At 38.8% G+C, this 20,232-nt stretch overlaps 2 protein-coding genes across 4 annotated transcripts in view; one reads left to right on the top strand and one right to left on the bottom strand.

Moving 5' to 3' along the window:
* Window positions 1-6,583: 6,583 nt before the first annotated feature.
* CALHM4 (calcium homeostasis modulator family member 4) lies at window positions 6,584-19,362 on the bottom strand. 2 transcript variants are annotated; one of them, XM_049654208.1, is made up of 3 exons: window positions 19,304-19,362; window positions 10,424-10,490; window positions 6,584-7,019 (listed from the first exon to the last, which is right to left on the bottom strand). In XM_049654208.1, exons 1-3 carry the CDS (start codon window positions 19,360-19,362, stop codon window positions 6,633-6,635), a joined length of 513 nt encoding a protein of 170 aa, XP_049510165.1. In that variant the 3' UTR covers window positions 6,584-6,632. The 2 variants fall into 2 exon arrangements, with proteins under 2 accessions (XP_049510165.1, XP_049510164.1); XM_049654207.1 differs by lacking the exon at window positions 19,304-19,362 and having other exon boundaries at window positions 10,424-10,981.
* TRAPPC3L (trafficking protein particle complex subunit 3L) overlaps window positions 16,457-20,232 on the top strand; it is a 40,078-nt gene continuing 36,302 nt past the window's right edge. For both annotated transcript variants that reach the window (XM_049654212.1, XM_049654211.1), the window contains exons 1-2: window positions 16,457-16,736; window positions 19,782-19,879. In XM_049654212.1, coding sequence (XP_049510169.1) covers window positions 16,695-16,736; window positions 19,782-19,879 — 140 coding nt within the window. In that variant the 5' untranslated portion in view covers window positions 16,457-16,694. The remainder of the gene's footprint in view (window positions 16,737-19,781; window positions 19,880-20,232) is intronic.

Below are 20,232 nucleotides of genomic sequence, written 5' to 3'. Positions count from 1 at the left end.
CAGATGCTGGAATATGTCCATGTTATGAAGGAGTTTACAGTATATAGTTCTGTTGATGTCACAGGCAACTAGAGAAGAAAAATAGATTTAAATGTTTTTTATTTGTAGGCTAAAACGTCTATCAATACATATAAAAGGTGTATTCAGCTGCTCTTTCTGCACGTTAGAGCAGTTTCAAGTATAAGAACACATTGTATTATACATATTTATAAAGTATCACATTATAGATATATTTATTCTCCAGGAGCAAGTTTTGGCTTGCTAGGGCAGAGCTTCAATGCATGTAGGATCACAGGGTGCTTGTGCTAGCAATTACCTTGAAGATCCAGGACCTGTCACTCATGACCAGCTGTGGGCTCATAAATCCTGAAATGTGTCTGCCCCCGAAACAAATTACCACCAACTTTGGGACTTTACTCAGTGCAGATTTATTATAGTTCTGTTAACTATAAAAACCGTATATAACTCTGTTCTGACACACGTTAGACACAGGTCTCAGTGGGTTAACGTCAAGGTGTTATCAGGGCTCTTTTCCTTCTGGAGGCTCTAGGGGGGAAATCCATTTACTTGCCTTTTGCAGCTTCTAGAGGCTGTCTGCATTCCTTGGCTCATGATCCCTTCCATCTTCAAAGCCAGCAATGACTGATTTCTCAGGCATCACTCTGATACTCCTTGACACTCCTTTGGGGTTGCCACTTTGCCTTCTTTCTGACTCTGATTCCTCCTGTGCCCCTCTTACAAGGAACCTTGTGATTGCATGGGGCCCACCTGGATAATCCTGGTTAATATCCCGTTTCAAAATCTTTACCTTGATCACACCTGCAATGTCTCTTTTGTCATATAAAGTATAAAGGAACATTCGCAAATTCCAGGGATTATAACGTGAACATCTTTGGGGAGTCCATTATTTAGTCTGCCACAGTATGTAAACTCTGAGGTATGTGAGTATGCACAGTTTTCCTGGCTATTTCTTCAAAACAGCTTTCCTTTCCCCAAAAATGGCATTTCAGAGAGCTCTGTGACTTAAAATACTTTAATCACTCCCATAATTTTATCACCCTCCTCTATCTCATGTAAGGGAACATTAAAGTTCCAGAGAGATTGACTTATACAAAAACCCTATGATGATGAGAGACGTTTCCCTGACCCCTGTTTTTGACCGACTTTTTTATAACTATGGGCTGCTGAAAACAAATTGGCAAATTATAGTGGCTTCCTGCCCATTCTTTGCATACATTGAATACCTGAATCTCTGGGGTAAACTGGCAGGTAGTCTGTGGCTACAGATTCAGTGCCACTGGCTGTTGAGTACCTCAGATCCAAAGTTATGCCCCAGCGAGAGTGCACAAATCACTTTGTTAAGAAGCACAGTGCCTTGGAGCACCTGGGCTCAGCTGAGCATCTGACTCTTTATTTCTACTCAGGTGATGATCTCACTGTTCATGAGTTCAGGCCCCAGGTCAGGCTCTGCGCTGGCAGTGCAGAATCTGCTTGGGATTCTTTCTCTCTCTCCCTCTCTCTCTCTGCCCCTCCCATGCTCGCTCTTTCTCTTTCTCTCCCTCAAAATAGTAAAAGTAAACTAAAAAGAAAAAAGAAAGCATGATGCCTTGAAGCTGAGCCCTTATACATGCCAGGAGAGTGGAACTGGAAAGAGAGGGACTCAGATGTGATATAGCACCCTACTTTTTTTTTTTCAACGTTTTTTTTTTTGTTGTTTGTTTTTTTTTTTTTTTTTTTTTTTTTTTTTGGGACAGAGAGAGACAGAGCATGAACGGGGGAGGGGCAGAGAGAGAGGGGGACACAGAATCGGAAACAGGCTCCAGGCTCCGAGCCATCAGCCCAGAGCCTGATGCGGGGCTCGAACTCACGGACCGCGAGATCGTGACCTGGCTGAAGTCGGACGCTTAACCGACTGCGCCACCCAGGCGCCCCTAGCACCCTACTTTTGGAGCTCAGGGTGTTTTCATTATTCATCGTCAGATGTAGGAGGAGAATCCTCCTGACACCTACAAGGCCTTGGCAGGTTGGTGAGCTGTCTCCCATTGCTGTGTTCCAGCACAATGCTATGAAGTGTAGTATCAGAAGTGAAACCACCAGGGCTGGATTCTGGCTCTATCACTGTAAGTATGGGTCCTTTGGCAAGTTGCTTGACTTCTCTTTACCTCAGTTACCTCATCAGTAAAATGGGGGAACTTATTTTATGGGAGTAATATAGGCTTGGGTTCCCATTACGACCCATGGTTCCCCAGTTATCTCATAAAATATCAGTGAGAAAGCATTTCATCTGTGTAGAACTTTACACAAAATTTCTTCACATTCTCTGGGTTGCTTAACTCCATGTCAGCAAGTCATATCAGAATATGTGATTCTGTTTCCCAGTTTGTTGCAAGGAGGACTTGGGATAATTCGTTTGAAGTAGCTGGCATACACGAAGCACTACATTTTGTTGTTACGACTACTATCACCACTACAGTTGGGTGCAGATACTTGTCTGGCCGCTGGGGGGCAGCAGAGTAAACAACAATCGAAATCCATTTCTTTGTAAGGTTCTGATGTACTGAGATTAGAGAAGTTTAATCATACTTAGTGGTTAGCACAGAAAAAATAATTCCATTTCAGGAATGATGTAATTTACCTCTCCGGAAACACCATTCATTGCTCTTTGGTCCACAGGTCACATTTAGAGATGTGTGCCCCCCAACCCAAAGAGCTAGTTGTGTAGCTGTGTAGCCTGCCAATATCTGTTCTTTAGTGACTGGGGCTAAATTTGCATAGATTTATGTAGAAGCCAACATCGTGTCTCCACACCATATATTTTGAGGTAGCAAATAACTACTTAGTCTTGCATTTGGAAGGCCTTTGGTTGGCTGTGATCTTTCAAAGTTTTAAGGTTAATGTGATTTTCCTTGGTGCTAAGCAAAATGCAGAAAAGTAGTTTGGAAATTCACATTGTTGTTTCTTATTACAGTCTTGCATTTGAATTTTTTTTAAGGGAGAGAGCATGTGAGGGGGACAGAAGGAGAGAGAGAATCTTAAGTAGGCTCCACGTTCAGTCGGCATGGAGCCTGATGCAGAGCTCAATCCCATGACCCTGGGATCATGATCTGGGCCAAAACCAAGAGCTGGACACTCAACTGACTGAGGCACCCAGGTGCCCCTGCATTTGACTTTTTTTTTCTTAAATGTTTGTTTATTTTTGAGACAGAGAGAGACAGAGCATGAATGGGGGAGGGTCAGAGAAACAGACACAGAATCTGAAACAGGCTCCAGGCTCCAGGCTGTCAGCTCAGAGCCCAACGTGGGGCTCGAACTCACGGACCACGAGATCATGACCTGAGCCGAAGTCAGATGCTTAACCGACTGAGCCACCCAGGCGCCCCTGCATTTGACTGTTAAAGTTGAAGATTGAGAACAGAGAAGGGAGACAAAGAAGATGAATATAAGTATGATTCCACAATTCGGCTTTGGAAAACATAAAGTTGAGTAAAACACATCTAAGATTGTCTCCTAGAAAGGAGGCAGCTTAGATTGTGGTGGGGGAATGGGAGAGCTGGCAGAGTTGAAGTTAAGAAATGAGCAAGTCTGTATATATGCCACAGCATTTGATGTAGTAGCCAAAAGCATTTGGTAACAAAATATAAGGTAGTATTAGCACATAATTAACTTTAATTATATGTCTTAAAACTACATAAATCCATTAGGCATAAAGAGGAGGAAGTACAATGTTCCTGATGGAAAAGTCTTGTCTCACTTGCTGTGGAACAAAAGAATATTCCAGACAAACATACGCACGTGCACGCACACACACCGAGAAATGGGAATTTGATTTATTTAATTGGAAATGGATAGTATACAATGAAATGCCACAGATGTGTACTACCCTTCAAATGTTCACAGATGCCATAAAGCCCTTTGAAGCCATGTGGAGGAGCCAAAGAATATTTAAAATCCTTTGCTAGAAAGCTATGGTGGAAGATCATAATTACATGATTTAGAATATTAACTGTGCATGTCATACAGAAGTTTGATGTAGAAAGCGCTTCCAGGGTCTAGTGAAAAGAAAGTTTCCTGGTGTTTAATGTGTATAAACAACTATTATCTTCTTTCTTTTCTTTTTTTAAATTTTTTTTTAACATTTATTCATTCTTGAGGGACAGAGAGAGCATGAATGGGGGAGGCGTAGAGAGAAAGGGAAACACCGAATCCGAAGGAGGCTCCAAGCTCTGAGCTGTCAGCACAGAGCCCGACGCGGGGCTCGAACCACAAACTGTGAGATCATGACCTGAGCCGGAGTCGGACGCTTAACCAACTGAGCCACCCAGGCGCTCCTATTATCTTCTTTCTGATGATGTAATACTTTATATACTCTTTGATTTTTCTGTTAACTGAAAACTTATTAAAGAGTATTTACTGTGGAATATTCCCCCAAACACTAGTAAAACAATTCTGAGCATGGTGTAAAGTGTTGATTTAACTATTATGTTCCAAATGGAGAAATTTCAAAAATTACCAGATAGAGGGATAGAATTTTAGTGCTGGAGGAGACAAAGTGGACATGAGCTTCCATATTTACACAGCTCATTTATATCAGAGCCAAAGGAGGACTCTAGTTACCTTCCACAACTTCTTTTTTGTTAACGATCCCTCTCGTGATTTCATGTCAGTTTTGTATATGGATTTAGGTGACAGAGTGGAATGGCTTCCCTTGGCCATTTGAAAAATATCAGTACATTAACACTCTTTTGAAAGTGGAATGCCAGCAAATGTCTTTAGAGGAAGAATTGAACTCAGTAATACTTTCCTTGTAATGGAGACAACCTGGGCCTACTACTATTCCAGAAGATTGTATACATCTGGACCTGTATACGTACGAGCATAAACACAAAAATCTTATCAGGTTTAAACAGAATCTCAAGAATACATTTCCTTCAGTTCCTTTGCCCTACAACAGGTAAGGTATCATCTATGTTTTATAGATGAAAACAGTTGAGTCCCAGAGACACTAACTGACTTGCCCAGTAAGTAATGATGAGGGAGGAACAGGTCTCCTGTCTTAGCAAAGTGCATCACTTCTAGATTTTTTAAAAAATGGTCTTCGGGGTGCTTGGGTGGCTAAGCCAGTTGGTTAAGTGTCCGACTTCAGCTCAGGTATGATCTTGTAGTTCATGAGTTCGAGCCATGTGTCGGGCTCTGTGCTGGGCTCTGTGCTGACAGCTCAGAGCCTGGAGCCTGCTTCGGATTCTGTGTCCTCCTCTCTTCCTCTCCCCCACTCATACTCTGTCTCTCAAAAGTGAATAAATGTTTAAAAAATGTAATGGTCTCCTTAAAATTCTTTTTCTATTTCTTTCCGTTAAGTGTGTGGAACCCATAATTGCATACAGAATAGACTCTTTCTTCCATGATTGTGTAACAGAATAGTATTTGATTGCATTTTAGGTACTCAAGTAACTGGTTTCCTTGAAAGTGAGTCTTGAAAGTTAGCTTGACTATTGGGGGTTGGTCCATTATTACCCAGTAAGCAGCCATTGTTTTGGCTTAAAAAATACACAAACGCCTTCATTTTGCTTATTTTGGCCAACGAACCAGTTGCTTAGGTGAATGTGACAAACATGAGGCATAAGACACTATATATATCAGAAATAACCAGGATCAATTACAAAACTGTCAAATTTTAGAGGTGTAAAGTCACAGAGAAGAGTCAGGCAGGTCTCCGCTTTTGGAGTTGTAGATAGTAGATACATAAATACGTATAGCAGTCGTACTTCCCCAAATGGATTTTGAACAAGGGCACAAAGTGATAATGAAAAGGCACAGATGGCATCTCTGCAGTGGAGCACAGAAGGGAAACTTTCTGGAATAAACTTTATATGTTGTGACTATAAAAATGCTCCTAGTACGGAGCTGCTACAAAAGAACATTTGTATGCTACAAAAGAACATAGGATACTAATGATGATAGAATAATGCATCATCTTCCCCTGGTTATGGCAGAATGACTCAAGACCTTTCTGCATGAGCTTCTCTCTTACATGTTACCAGTTTAGAAAGGGCATTTTGTCCTGGCTCCCAAAGATCAGATATTTAAGATCAAAGGAAGGGGTAGAAGCAAGTGAAAAGTTCCTAGATATTATATAGGGGTAGAAATAAAACCAGAAATTAGAGTCAGGGAAATGGTGATAAAGGACATGGGATGCAAGGAGAAAGGGGGAAAGGAACATTTATTGGCACTTATTTTAGGAAAGGCACTGTGCTTATGTTATCACATTTAATCCTCACCACGGCTCTGCGAAGTAGCCACTGTGTGCAGGTAACAAGATGGGGCTCAGAAATATTAGTTTCTACAGAGATACTGAGTCATAGAATCAACATTCTAATTTTGATATGACTTCAAATTCCATATTGTTTTACTTACGCCAATAGAGGCATCACCAGACCTATATTATACCATTACCACTTCCACCAAGGAAATCCCAAAAAGAAAGATTGGCACAATGATCAGATAAAGTGACTTTGGAACTAGCATCTTGGATGGGCTTAAACAAATACCAAAAGACACAGAAAAAGTTAAAGAGATCACACTGAAACTCCATCAAAGTATCTGTTAAGCAACCTGACCTGTGAGAGGTGCTATAATCAAGGTCGTAATTCGATGCCTTCAGATTTGCTTTCCTCACTCTCCTCATCCAGCCTGTCTCTAAGGAAGCTGTAGTGACCTTGCAAATCGTCCCCCATGCAGAGAAGACTGGGTGCTGAAATCTCTTTCCAGTCCTGACACGAAGGAATGCGGATGCATTTGACGTCTTCCTTTCCAGGAATGAAGCCAAAGAGTTTCTGTATGCGCTTCGTGATGAGGAGCCGCGAATGCTGTTCTGCAGCTTGCTCAAAGAGCTCCCTCTCGTTGCGGAGGTGGTTGGTCCAGTACCAGTGCTGCCGAGAGGGGAGGGGGGAGCAGCACGTCGCCAAGCAGCGGGACACTAGGATAGCGACGGTTGCCAAGGTGATCAAAATCCAGCCCAGCATCTTCACATAATCGTTTAAAAGAAAAACAGCATCAATATAGGGAATATTCGAGGGACAATCATAGCAATGGGGATTTCTACAAAACTGGGGGTAAGAAATAAACTGTGGATAAGAAGCTTGTTTTCCTAGTCTTTGAAATATGAACAAGGTGCTGATCACTTGGTATGGATACAGGTGCGATGGAGAGAATAAGCCCAACCATTTCAATTTGGTTTTTGGATCACAAAGGATATTGACCAGTTAGCTTGGAATGGATTATAACGACTGTTCTTGAAGTGACAGCTGCTATAACCCACCAATTACTCTTGTGGAAGGTACCTAAACTACATCTTTTGGCTTTAGCTGAACTTTTCCCCCCCAACCATTAGGAACAGGCTCGACATCTTTGGGTGCTTAATAACTATTTGATAATGATGGTGATGAAAATGATGATAGATAATAATAGTAGCTTCCTATGTGCCTTCGTAATAACGTGCTAACATGTATTCATTGACATTTCTTCCTGAGTTGCTCTTTTCTTTTCTTTTTTGTGACCAAGGAAGACTCATGTCCCTAAATGTAAAGCATCTTATTATTTTCCTTTTCATATCCCTCCTCCTTTAAATAGTTATTTGCTGACCAGTTTTATGATTCATTTTTGAAATATCTTTGAAAGGAAAATTAACAATATTTCTCATCTGCAATTATTTAGTTTCCTCTTTTAATGACTGACATAAATGGCTGTTTTCTAGTCTTATTTTTTTTAATTTTCTTTTTTTTTTTAATGTTTATTTCTGAGACAGAGAGACAGAGCATGAGTGGGGGAGGGACAGAGAGAGAGAGGGAGACACAGAATCTGAAGCAGGCTCCAGGCTCTGAGCTGTCAGCACAGAGCCCGATGTGGGGCTCGAACTCACAGACCACGAGATCATGACGTGAGCCGAAGTCGGACGCTCAACCAACTGAGCCACCCAGGCGCCCCTGTTTTCTAGTCTTAGAACCCTTTTTTTTTAAGTATTCTTTTTTCAATAGTTAGTGATTATTATATAAAGTGAGAGAGGCAAGTTCCATACGTGTAGGGAAGCCAGCAGTAGGCAGCTTCCCAGCCACAGTCTCGGAGGTGAAGTTCTCTCCCACAGCTTGTGATTCACTGGTAGTCCTGGAATTACCAGTGTGAGCACAGCGGGATAGCTGTGCTCAGTGGAGGCTAAAACCTACAAAGTGACACTTAGGGCAATTTAATTTAATAGAGGCCAGCATGGTGGAGGAAAGGGCATCTGAGATGCCCATTAATTCATTAGCTATCATTTATTGAGTCCCAGGTTGACCTCACACCATGTTCTCTATACATGGTGCTTGGTTATAGGGACTCAGATGTGAATAATTTAAGTTACGTTCATCCTTTCCACAGTCTTTAAGTCTAAAGAGGGAGACAAAATAGCAAGCCAAGAAATATGGTAAAATGTGATCATTTTTGATATCAGTAAGCATGATGGGACAGAAGTGAATTCACTTAAGGAAGAGGAGTACCAGGGAATACTTCCCAGAGGAGATGATGCTCAGACTTAAACATTAAAGAGGAGTTCACCAGATGCAAGAAGTTGAGGAGAGCTCTAAGAAGAGAGGAAGAAAAGTAAGAGCATGAAGAGTTGGGAGAACCTCAGGAAGTTTGTCTTCACGGGGTCATAGGAGTCATGTGGAAAAGTGGTCAGGAACCAGACATTGAAGGACCTTGTATTCATGACAAGAATTTGGATTTGTGATTGGGCTTGTAGAAAATCATAGAAGAATTTTATATGGCAGATGGGGTGGGGCTCATCATTCAGTTTGCATTTAGAAAGATAATTTTGACATGGTTGTAGAAGATCAACTGAAATTCGGTAAAACTAATGTCAGGAAGCTATTTTAGAATAAAGTATGGGCAGAGAACGGGTTTGAAGTTAATATGATCTTGTCGGTCATCTCAGAATAATGAAACTTATAGTGTATATTCCTCAAATGAGACTGAAGTTCAAGGTGGTTGTGAAAGGCAACCTGGTGAAATGGAAACGGTATGACCTTTGAATATCTCTATCAGTCATTTATTAGCTCTGTGAACTTACAAAAGTTACATGAATTCTTTGAGCGTTGGTTTCCTTGTCTGTAAAATGGGGTTGATTAAACCTTTCTCTTAAGATTATGAGGGTTATAATTAAATAGGGAATATTTATACAGTATATGAGAAGCACCTCAATAAGCATTAGTTTTGTTGCTGCTGGTCCAAGAAATCCACTGGCTGATGGCACTCAGAACTATACAACTGTGTCTTATCACAGAAGTCCTTGCATGCATTAAATAAGATATTGTCAGTTTAAGAAGATCTTACCAGTGTATATTACATCTTAATTTTTCTTGAGCGAGAACATTTTTTAAAGTTAGAATTCCCCCATTGATTATTTGACCTCTCACCTGTCTTCACACAGTTCCTCTGGCTGACCTTTAGGGCTAGCATAAAAGGTTGAGACAGAGATACCTTAATGGGATATCTAACTTTGCTTAAATCAGGACATAGGAAACACTTGAGTATTCTGTGTGTCGATAGTAATTTTTTTCAACAAAATAGCGTTATCACTTCCTAAATTTCAATAACTAAAAAGTGATGGTCAAAAAATGTGTATGCCTTTGCAATAAGTAGTTTAAAAATAATTCATTTCAATTTTATTTCAGTGGTTTGAAAATGTGTTTTTTCCCCCCCAAATCCCTTGCAGAGAGTAATGTATGCCAATTACTCTTTCTGTACGGACAGAATGCACTCTTACACTTCTTAAATTTAAGCCATAAGTGCCGTGGATTTAGGCCTTTTCCCTACCTCACTCCACCCCGTCGCATAAATTTGTCTAAGGACATTACATTTAGAACTATCACTGGAATTTATTTTAGTCATAATTAAGCTTCCTATAGCTTTAGGCAAACTGTTAATATGTAGAATGAATATTTAAGAACGTGTATATGCAGAAAGCATCAAATAATACACTATATAGTAATAATAATTTTAATAACAATGTCTAAAATTTATTATATTTAATATTGATTCTGGACACCATACTGAGCGCTTTACATGTATGCACTCATTTATTACTCAATCCAACTTTATGTGGTAGATCCTACCAGTATCCCCGTTTTACAGCTGAGAAAAGTGAGGCATGGGTAAGTTAGATAACTTGCTTAGTTCTTCAGGTTGATAAATGGCAAAGCAAGATTCAAAAACAGATCTGCTGACTCCAAAGCCCAACATCCTAACTATATCAAATAGCCACTCAGTAGAAATCACTTCGATGAATAGCGTCTAGTTTGCATTTTATATTCAGACAATATCAGAAGCGGTAGGAATGTGAAGTGTGTCCAGTGACTAGTTAAGATGGGATAGCATAGTATCAGGAACTTACTTGTGACTGGTATCTGTGCAGAAGAGCTACTTCATCTCTCACTTGGATCATGTCAGATGGAGTTGATTTGCAACATGGAAACCCAGCGAGGATCTGTTCCCGTCTGCTGGCACTGACATTGTCAAATACTGCGTAATGGTCCACAGATGCGAATTCACTTGCTGCACATTCATAGTAGGTGCCTGTCAGCAGGGTTGCCGCCAGCCATGTTAACGGAGCAACAAGTGCCCTCCCAGTGATGCTGAAGAACCTAAGACAAGCCAGCTTGCGCTCCAAGAGGCTGATTCTCCGGCGTGGAGGAGCACAGCTGCAGCAGTATTCACGGCTCATTGTCCACATCTGGCTTCTCAGGGCATAGCCAGCAACCAGAAGGAGCAAGGCTGGAATGAGTAGAAAAGCAGAACCATAGTAGAAATTTTTCCCAACCTGGCAAGGACATTTGAATGTGAAAGAAGAGAACAGCTGTTGCCCACCAATAGTCGAAGCAGCAATTAAAGAATTGATAAATGTTCCACTTCTCTGCAGGGAAGACACAATATTGTTGAGAGTCGGGCTCATCGTCGGGAAGCTCTTACACGAATCAGCTTCCGGCCCTTTCTGATCATTAGACTCCACCAGCTATAACCGTTTTATGGGACCTTACTGGTTTAACTGGCTGCGTCAAGCAACCCAATATCCTCAAACATGTTTAAAGGATTCAGGCATCTTTCCTTATGTACTTTGTGAATCCTGAGCTAATAAATGTACTTCAGATTACAGCCGGAAGAAACTAGAGAGATTCTTCTGGTACGAGTGACAGGGAAAACTACTTCAGTGTATCTTCCCACTAAAAAGAGAATGGCCTGCTTGCACAGCAACTGCTGCCATCTTTCCATGTGCTGCCTTGATCAGCACCAGCAAATAGGGCATTGGCAGCAAAACGGAGAACATTCTTACCCTGTACTAGCCCGGGAGTTAGTTACCATAAAATTATGACAAAAGGCATAACAGAACTTACCAAATAATAGAGACACCCAAAATTTAGGGCTGTCTGGAACATCCATAACCTATGAGTTCTTCCAGAACATCCCAAAAGCTTTTCCCAAAAGAAGAACAAGTCTTGGGTACCCCTAAAGTCAAACTGCAACAAAACTAACTTTCTAACTTTGCATAAAAAATGTGTTTGTATGTATGCACAGAATCTAATATAATAATGTGTTGCTTTATAAGCTAAGTTGCAAATCTGTTTATAAGGTATCTTTTTGTTACATCAAAATGTGATAGGTACTAATAAAATTATATACCTATAAAAAGAAATTAAATGATCAAATATGTAAGGTGTTTTCTATATTTATTTCATCAGCAAATATTTATTGTATAACTTCTATGTAAAAGGCATTGGACTAGGCTTGGTTGGGCTAATAAAAAATGAATAAGAAATAAATTTCTTTTTTCAAACTCTCAACTGGATATGGTTAATTACATAATTAGTGAATTGGAACATAATGCTGAGGAATTCACCCAAAGTACAGTATTAAAAGATAAAGAAATAAAATAATATATTTTAAAATCCAATTCAAGGAAAAGGAAACAGAGGACAGATTAAGCAACTCCATAATAGGAGTTCCAGCAGGGAAAAATGAAGGGATAGGCAGAGAAATACTATTTGAAGAGAAGTGACTGAGAATTTTGTAAAATCAAAGAAAGTTCCCACATCAGAAGAGTGTTAGATGTTCTGAGCAGTGTAAATAAAGACAAATCCACATATAAATACATCATAGTAAAACTTCAGACTGTGAAAAATGAAGAGATATTATTAAAAGCTACCAGAAAGAGGAGGTACGTAAGCCACAAAAGAATGACAGTAGACGGACAATAGATTTCCCACTGACAACAGTAGAGACCAGAAGGCAGTTGTCTTCAGGCTATATGGTTTTGTTTTTGTGTGTTTTTTTTTAAATTTTCATTTTATTTCTTTTGAGAGAGAGAGAAAAAAAAAAAACGAGTGGGGGAGGGGCAGAGAGAGAAGGAGAAAGAGAGGATCCCAAGCAGGCTCTGCACTGTTAGCACAGAGCCCTACACGGAGCTTGATCCCACCAACTGTGAGATCATGACCTGAGCTGAAATCAATTAGTGGGATGCTTTACCGACTGAGCCACCCAGGCGCCCCTCACACACAAAAAAATTTTAAAGAGCCAACAATTACTGTGTGCTTGCTACATGCCAGTCACTGTTTTAAGAACTATGATGAGGTGCTAATATTAGCCTCAACTTGTTTACAGATGAGATAACTGAGGTGTTATGAGATTAAGGAAATTGCGCAGGGTCACACAGAGATGACTGAAGAATCAGGAGTAGGTCCCCGGTGGTCTGTCATGCTCCTAACAACCACACCGAAGCTGGAGCAAACTCACCTCCAGACTGATTAAAAAATAGAGTCACACTGCTTGCAAGTGACACCTAAAACTTGACTGCACACAAAGCTTGAAAACTAGAGGTATTGAAATATATATAACTGGGAATCATAATATAAGGCAAAACTGAACCAAAGTCAAAAAGTGTCAGAAGAGCTAATTTTGAACACCCCATCATAATAAAAGGAACAATCCATTATGAAGATATAACAATTGCCAATTTGTAGGTCTGTGACTGCATAACTTTGAAAATACATAAAGCAAAAACTGACCGAGTTATAAGGAGAATTCTTTTTGACATTTTAAACATAGTTTTATAAGAAATGATTAAACATTAGGATATAAAAGATGTGAAGAACAAGCCAGCTTTATCTAAGATATATGTAGTATTCCACTACAGTATTTTCATTCTATTTCATTATTAATGTCTAATAACAACGAAACAGATTAATAAAGCCACAGAAATAGAATGCTCTAGACTAGGGGTTGATCATGTATGGCTCAGAGACTAAAGTGGCCCACTGCCTGTTTTCTATGGTTTGCGAGCTAAGAATGGTTTCCCCATCTTTAACTTGGTTGGGAAAAAAAAAAAAAGTTTAGTATTTTGTGACCCATGAAATTCAAGAAATTCAAATCTCTGTATTTAAAAATAAAGTTTTATTCGCACATGGGCACACCTGTTCCTGAATTGTCTGTGGCTGCTTTCTCACCACAATAGCAGAGTTGAGTGGTTGTGACAGAGTCCATATGTCTGTAAAACTTAAAATATCCTCTCCCTGGCCCTTTACAGAAGTTTGCTGACCTCAGCTATAAGAAGCTGGGAAAATAAATTCACTAGAGTGGCAGCTATGGATCTGGATAAATCCTAAGGAGTAACTGGAAGGGAAAATGCAAGCTATAGAATACGTGCAGTATAAGAAATTTTGTAAAGTTTTAAAACAAAATGATACCACATAGTCTTTGTGGTTACTAACATTTGTAGAATTTAAAAACATGTATAGGAATGACAAATATCAAGTTCTGCATAGCAGAACTGAGAAGGACAGAATAGAATTAAGGAGGGTACTGGCTATTTCAACTGTATCAGTATTGCTTTATTGCTGAAAATAAAGCCTAAAGTATAAATAGCAACTTGTTCAGTAGAGCTCGGTAGTACGAACCGCATCTTCCTTATGTTTATAATTTCATATTTTAAAAGTCCATTTAATAGAGCATATGGGAAGTGAGGAAGTAGAAAAGGAAATTGTAGACCACTCTTTCAGGCAACATTGTAAGAAAGGATGAATGAAGCATGGATTGATAAGAAGTCACTATTGAGGTATCAAAGTCTTGCTGTAAAGGAGTTTGTTGATGACAAACTCTTAAGCCTTATTGTTTACAGTTGAAAGAACTAATGACTTCATCAACAGTACCTGTGTGTAACTTGTCAATGATTGTGAATGATTACATCCGTGAGTAATCATTTTTCTTCTGGGCTTTCTAACCAAATGGGTTTTTTTTTTTTTTTAAGATAGCTTGCCATCACCTGTCTATCCAACATATAAAATGTCTACTCCTTGGGGCACCTGGGTGGCTCAGTCAGTTAAATGTCCAACTTCGGCTCCACCCACATCGGGCTCTGTGCTGACAGCTCAGAGCCTGGAGCCTGCTTCAGATTCTGTGTCTCCCTCTCCCCCACTTTCTCCCTCTCTCTCTTTCAAAAACAAATTAAAGCATAAATTAAAAAAAAAAAAAGAAATATAACCTCTACACTTTCTTCTATTTAAGTGAAGACTGACAGAAAGAAAGAGCCTGTGGCACACCAAGCTTCCTTGGATCATAAGAGCCGCTGAAGGCTAGTGGGTTTCACAGTCTGAAAACCAGCAAACTGGTGTCCCAGCACCACAGGCTGCAGCTGTATTTGTGCAGATTGTGCTCTCATACGGGAACCCCAGGCAGGGACTGCTTCCTTAAGCCCTATGGTCCTGACCTAAGACACAGGAGGGAGAGGAAGGTCAATCAGTCTGGAGGAAGAGCTGGCTTTTCATAATGCACCCATCATGTCCTGAATTATCATGGTGGCCCTGATGTCACCATACCACAGCCATTAGAGTTTAGTGAAATTGATTCCAGGACCACTACTCCCCACCCACCAAATACACAGGGCTTTTCTCGGTTTTTCTCGGAACCCAGAACTACCCCCACAGTAGGCTCAGCAACATTCTCTCATCACACCTTAGTAGCTTTTGTGAGTCTGCCTCTAAAACCTTTGCTCTAACATAATGGGAGTGTGTGCAATAGAAAAAATTTTTGATTTGGAGTCAGCAAATTTTGGATTTGGAGTCACCAAATCCCTCTTTGTTGCCTACCACCCAGCCAACTTTGAACAAATTTCTCAACATGACTTTTAGATTCTTATCCTATAAAATGGTAATGATTACAGTACTGACTACTTCACAGATGGTAATTGAATCAAAATGAGATAAAATGAAAACCATGTTATAAATCGTAAACTTTATATAAATATAAGGTGTCATGAATCTGCCACTGAAAAGCACCCTCACACACACACACCACCACCCAGCAAAACTGACTTTTCCTGAGAATGGAGTCATAAAACATAGGCACTAATGGAAATACCTTAAATATTGAAGAATTCCATTCAAAACGCTCACCTACAAGAAAAATCTATAGTAATTAGTGTTTATATGGTGCATTATAATGTGTTTTATAGCACACATTATCTCTTTGATTCTCCAATTGTTCTGTGAGATGGGCATTATTATTGCCATTTTGCAAATGTGGAAACTGAGCCACAGAGCAATAAAATGGCTTGTCCAAGGTCGCACAGCCAGTAAATGGTAAAACCGCAGCTTAGTCTGAGCCTTCCAAAGTCTCCTAGCTCTTTCAACTACACCACACTCTTTCAAAGTATTGAGTAGTCTGTCACGGCATAGCAAGAATTTTCTAGAACACATAGGGCCAATTAACTCAGATGGTAAAGATGGGAGAAGTAGGAAACTACTTTCTTAAACTGAGTTTTATGCTTCTATTTCTGGAACAGTTCTGATCCTCCACACCCTGCAGTTGTCAAGATGAGGGAGTTTCTTGTTTTAACTTTAAAGGTCTATACTCCTGCATAAATAAAGAGAGCCTTCAATAGCTAACATCTCAGGGACTATCAAAAGAAAGCTAAGGGCTTGCTTTCTCTGTCAGAAATATTATACATTATTAAACTGTAGAACACTCATTATGACCAACAGTTTTATGAAAAAATACCAATACCCCAAATCTATCATTCTTTAAAACTGCTGCTTATGAAAACAAAAATACCAGATACATTTGAATTTTGAATCACACAAGATGGGGTCTGTGATACTCATTAGAGTCATTGATTATTACATTTGAACCCAAGACATAGTAGGTACAGATTGCTGATCCTGTCTCGAATTCACACAACAATCAATACAAAGACTGAATAATGCTAACATTTAGATTTATCTTGGATTGGGAAGGTTTCTGTTTGTGATTTTAGAACAATGTGTTGGCATGAGAGCAAAACACCACTCTTATATTCCCTTGGGCTAAAGAATTTTCAGTAGCTGGTGTTTCTGGTCTGACTTCCCACTATCAGCTTTTATGTCTCTAGATTACAATTTGTCCTCACAAGTGAAGCAGTATTTGATCGGTGGCAAGGGACGTGCCTACAAGACAGTTCTGCTTGTGATTGTTTTCCTCTTCAGTTCAGCAAAGAGCAACAGCAGGGGAGTGCAGAAGTAGCACTCTTGTCTCAAAGCAAAAAGGAACTTGCGGAAACAAAAGGACGGAGATTGATACACCTGTAAGATAAAAGCCAACGAAAAGAAATTGAAGATCACATCCTTCATCTCTCAAGCACAATGTCTCGCCCTGCACACAGAAGACCAGAATACCATAAAATAGTAAGATCTTTTTATAAACATATTCTCAAAGAGGCTTTTCTTCTACTTCGAAGAAAATATTTTCTTCAGTGATTTCTGATTTATTTTAAAAAGTGACACTATAAACAGACTTTTTTCAGTGGGAGCAAGGGAGTGTTTAGTGGGTTGGATCATAAATGATACCTCTGGGAATAGTACAGTGATCAGTGATCTCTAACACTTTATAACAGAATCGATTCTTTATGCATATTTTAGGGTTTTCCTTTCTGACTAATTAGATCTATAAAGTGCCAAATGTATCTTCTGTCTCTGACGGAAAAAAGATTAAGCAATTCTTTGTATTTCATACTTAGAATTCTTTGTATTTCATACTTCATGAACTGGCAAGTGAAATGTATATAAAATAGTTGATTGCGTGTTAAATTAACAGGAATAGATCAGCAAGAAACTCAGTATTAAAAGATTATTGCTTTTGGAAATATATTTCCTTGTTTTAAATGTAAGTATCTATCATTATAATTTTGTATGTGCTACTGTCCTTTCTGTATATTCCAAGCTCAGAGTTATTTTTAAAACTTATTTACAGATTATATTTGGAAAAATATTCCTCTTTAATCCTCTATTAGGCATTTAGAAGTTACAGAAGTGAAAATTTATCATTACACTTAAAGCCCTTTTAATTATTTCAGGAAACTGATGAGCATTGGATAAAATTGAGGAATCTCAGTTATGGGTACTTGGAGTTGTATGATTAACTGGCACACCCCAGTTGGGAATGCCTGCAGGTGCCCCCTTTGGCATTCTGGGATCCTGACTGATTTTTATGTGGGGCTCTGAAATACGAAAAGATATTGTAGATTTCACATTGCACCTAAATCCCTTCATTTATATATCAGCTAAAACACACTTTTATCCTGACATCTCCAAAACCTCAAATAACTAATGGTGTTCTATTTTTCGTATGTGAAAATGACTGTCTTTATTGTTTTATAAACTGTGAAGATAAATTTTACGTTGACCTTTTCTGTGATCAGTAGTATGGATTTGAGACCCTCCCGGACATGTAGTTCAAGGTTCAGCCTTTTACCAGGAAGCGGGATGGAGAAAACTGGCCCTCATGGGTATTGAACTTGAAACCCAGCTGCAAGTACAGTGTAGTTAGTACTCACCCATCAGAGTAAGAGAGAAAGAGAAAGAAGAAAATGCCATGATTTCAGGTTGGCCATAATTATAAATGAGCACAATGCTACGGCTCTGGCATGTAAATAGGGTATAATTTTATTTCCTTTTATCTCTTTTTCAAATTCTTCTGTTTTATTGCTGGTGGCAACAAATACATTATCAGTCTTTCTGTCTCTCTTGCCTTCACTGGTGCCCATTTTTATGCTGTGGTATTACCACATAGCAGTAATTGATCTTCTGTGGTGGCTCCTTACATTAGGAAGATATTTCATGTATAATTTACAGACATTTCTTAGAGTGGATGATTAGGTTTTTAAAATTAAATAAGAACAGAACAAAAATTGAATATATTGTGACCCTTCAGTGATTTTGTTTAACAATATTTTTGTTAAAATCACTTGCTTTACATTTCTTGTTTTCTACTGGAAATATTAATGTACTTATTATTTTATTATACCTGACTCATATATATATTAGTCCTTGATGTAATGTTGATTAATATATCTAACATATATTCTACAGACACTTAGGACATTTTAACTTATGTTTTCAATACGGACACAATTTTTCACTACAACTATTTAGATTCTATCCATTTACAACTTATTTAGTTATAACAAATATTCATTCTGATTAAAGAAACATTTCTTGTGATATAAACCCACATATAAGGAAGGAGATTCTGGTGGTATTGGGCAAATTTTGTAAGTATTTGGATCAAAATTATATCATGTTTTACAGAAGCTACTTTGTTGAATAAACAATTTTATTGATTTGTTGAGCCATTTCTGCCTGTGCCTTAAAAAAAAAAAAATGAATGTATCTTATCGGATCTTATCTTACCCTCCACGTTAGGCTACCCAAGATACCTAGGTCTAGAGGTAAAGACGCCTCTTCTAACTTGGAATTCACATTTAGCTTTTCGTGATAATACCAGATTATGCACAAAATAAGATTATTTCCAACAGTGGTTCTCCCCCCTACCTCTCTCTCTCACCCACTTCTACTTCAAATAAGTCTCTTGTGCACCTGAGAAATCATCACTACGTCCAAGTGGAGCCTGTAGTCTCGGGCTCCTCCCTGGCTCCCAGTTGATGGCTGGTTGGGCAAGTCATTCCCTCCTCTGTAGGACTGAGAGCTTTGGAATTGATTATCTCTAATACCTCCATCCTTTACTTAGTATTCAAGAGCAGAAGCAAAACCGAGAGACTTCTTTAAATGGATTGACTGAGATTTGTGTGCTCTGTTTCCCCTATTTTCTACCTGCCTATACTAAACCAAACCTAAATTATTCTTAGTTGTCATTCTCATATTTACTTCACTCTGAAAATAGGACATATTTTGGAGTTCTATTAGGAAAGTACAAATTCTCCTTTTTTCACTGTGTAAAGAAAATAACATCTCACAAATTTGCTGCTCTAGTTGGGTTCCTGCTGATGGTCTCCTTGGCAGATCTGGAACCCATTAGGGATTGTGCAGATTCATGAGAAGACTCACCCAATTAATTATTCCTTCCAACTGAAACATGGTCGACAATACCAAAGCCCATTCTAGAACAACAGAAATTTATATTAGCAATTATTTTTTTTAAAAACTTCCTCCATGAAAATACATTGCAAGTTATATAATGTAAGCAATAGATGCATGTTTTTCCTGTTCAGAAATTTATTTTATTTTATAGCTCTTTTTCTCATCAATGTATCCAAATATAGATACAACTCACCCTCAAAAGCCAAAATGGTTGCAATAATTAGTAGGAGGGTAGAAAAAAATGAACAGATGATCTCAAAGACTGCTTCCATTGGAAAATTTTGTTAAAAAAAGTGGAGTAGCATGTCGTCCCTAGCTTTGCCTATAAAGTAAAACTAATTCTTTTTTCTCTAGAACAAAGATCTCTTTGTCCTCACCTATGGAGCTCTGGTTGCCCAACTCTGTAAAGATTATGAAAAAGATGAAGATGTGAATAAATATTTAGATAAAATGTAAGTAGAAGTCTTGTATTCTCATAGAATGTGCACTTTTTTCTTAACATCCTCTGCCTTTTGTCCACCTGTAAAGACTTTGCTTGCTTCACTTTCCCAGCTCTTATATTTCAACAAATCACATTTTAAAGCTGAACATAATTTCTGACAACTGCCATTTGGGTTGTCATAAAGCATAATGTAACAGGAAGGAAACTTTTTTCTATGAAAGTCAAGCATGGAACATTTTCTTTTTAATTAGAAATCATTTCTTTGCTAGTCACGTATAAGCAAGTGTATGGTAAAACTAAGATTGTTCTTTCAACAATGTGATGGGTCATCAAATTTGATTCTTTCCAGAAGTCTTTTGCTCT

This window comes from Panthera uncia (assembly GCF_023721935.1).
Source record: "Panthera uncia isolate 11264 chromosome B2 unlocalized genomic scaffold, Puncia_PCG_1.0 HiC_scaffold_24, whole genome shotgun sequence".
Lineage (NCBI taxonomy): Eukaryota > Metazoa > Chordata > Mammalia > Carnivora > Felidae > Panthera > Panthera uncia.
Note: the sequence above shows the minus strand (reverse complement) of the source record. Positions and strands in the feature narration are given on the sequence as shown.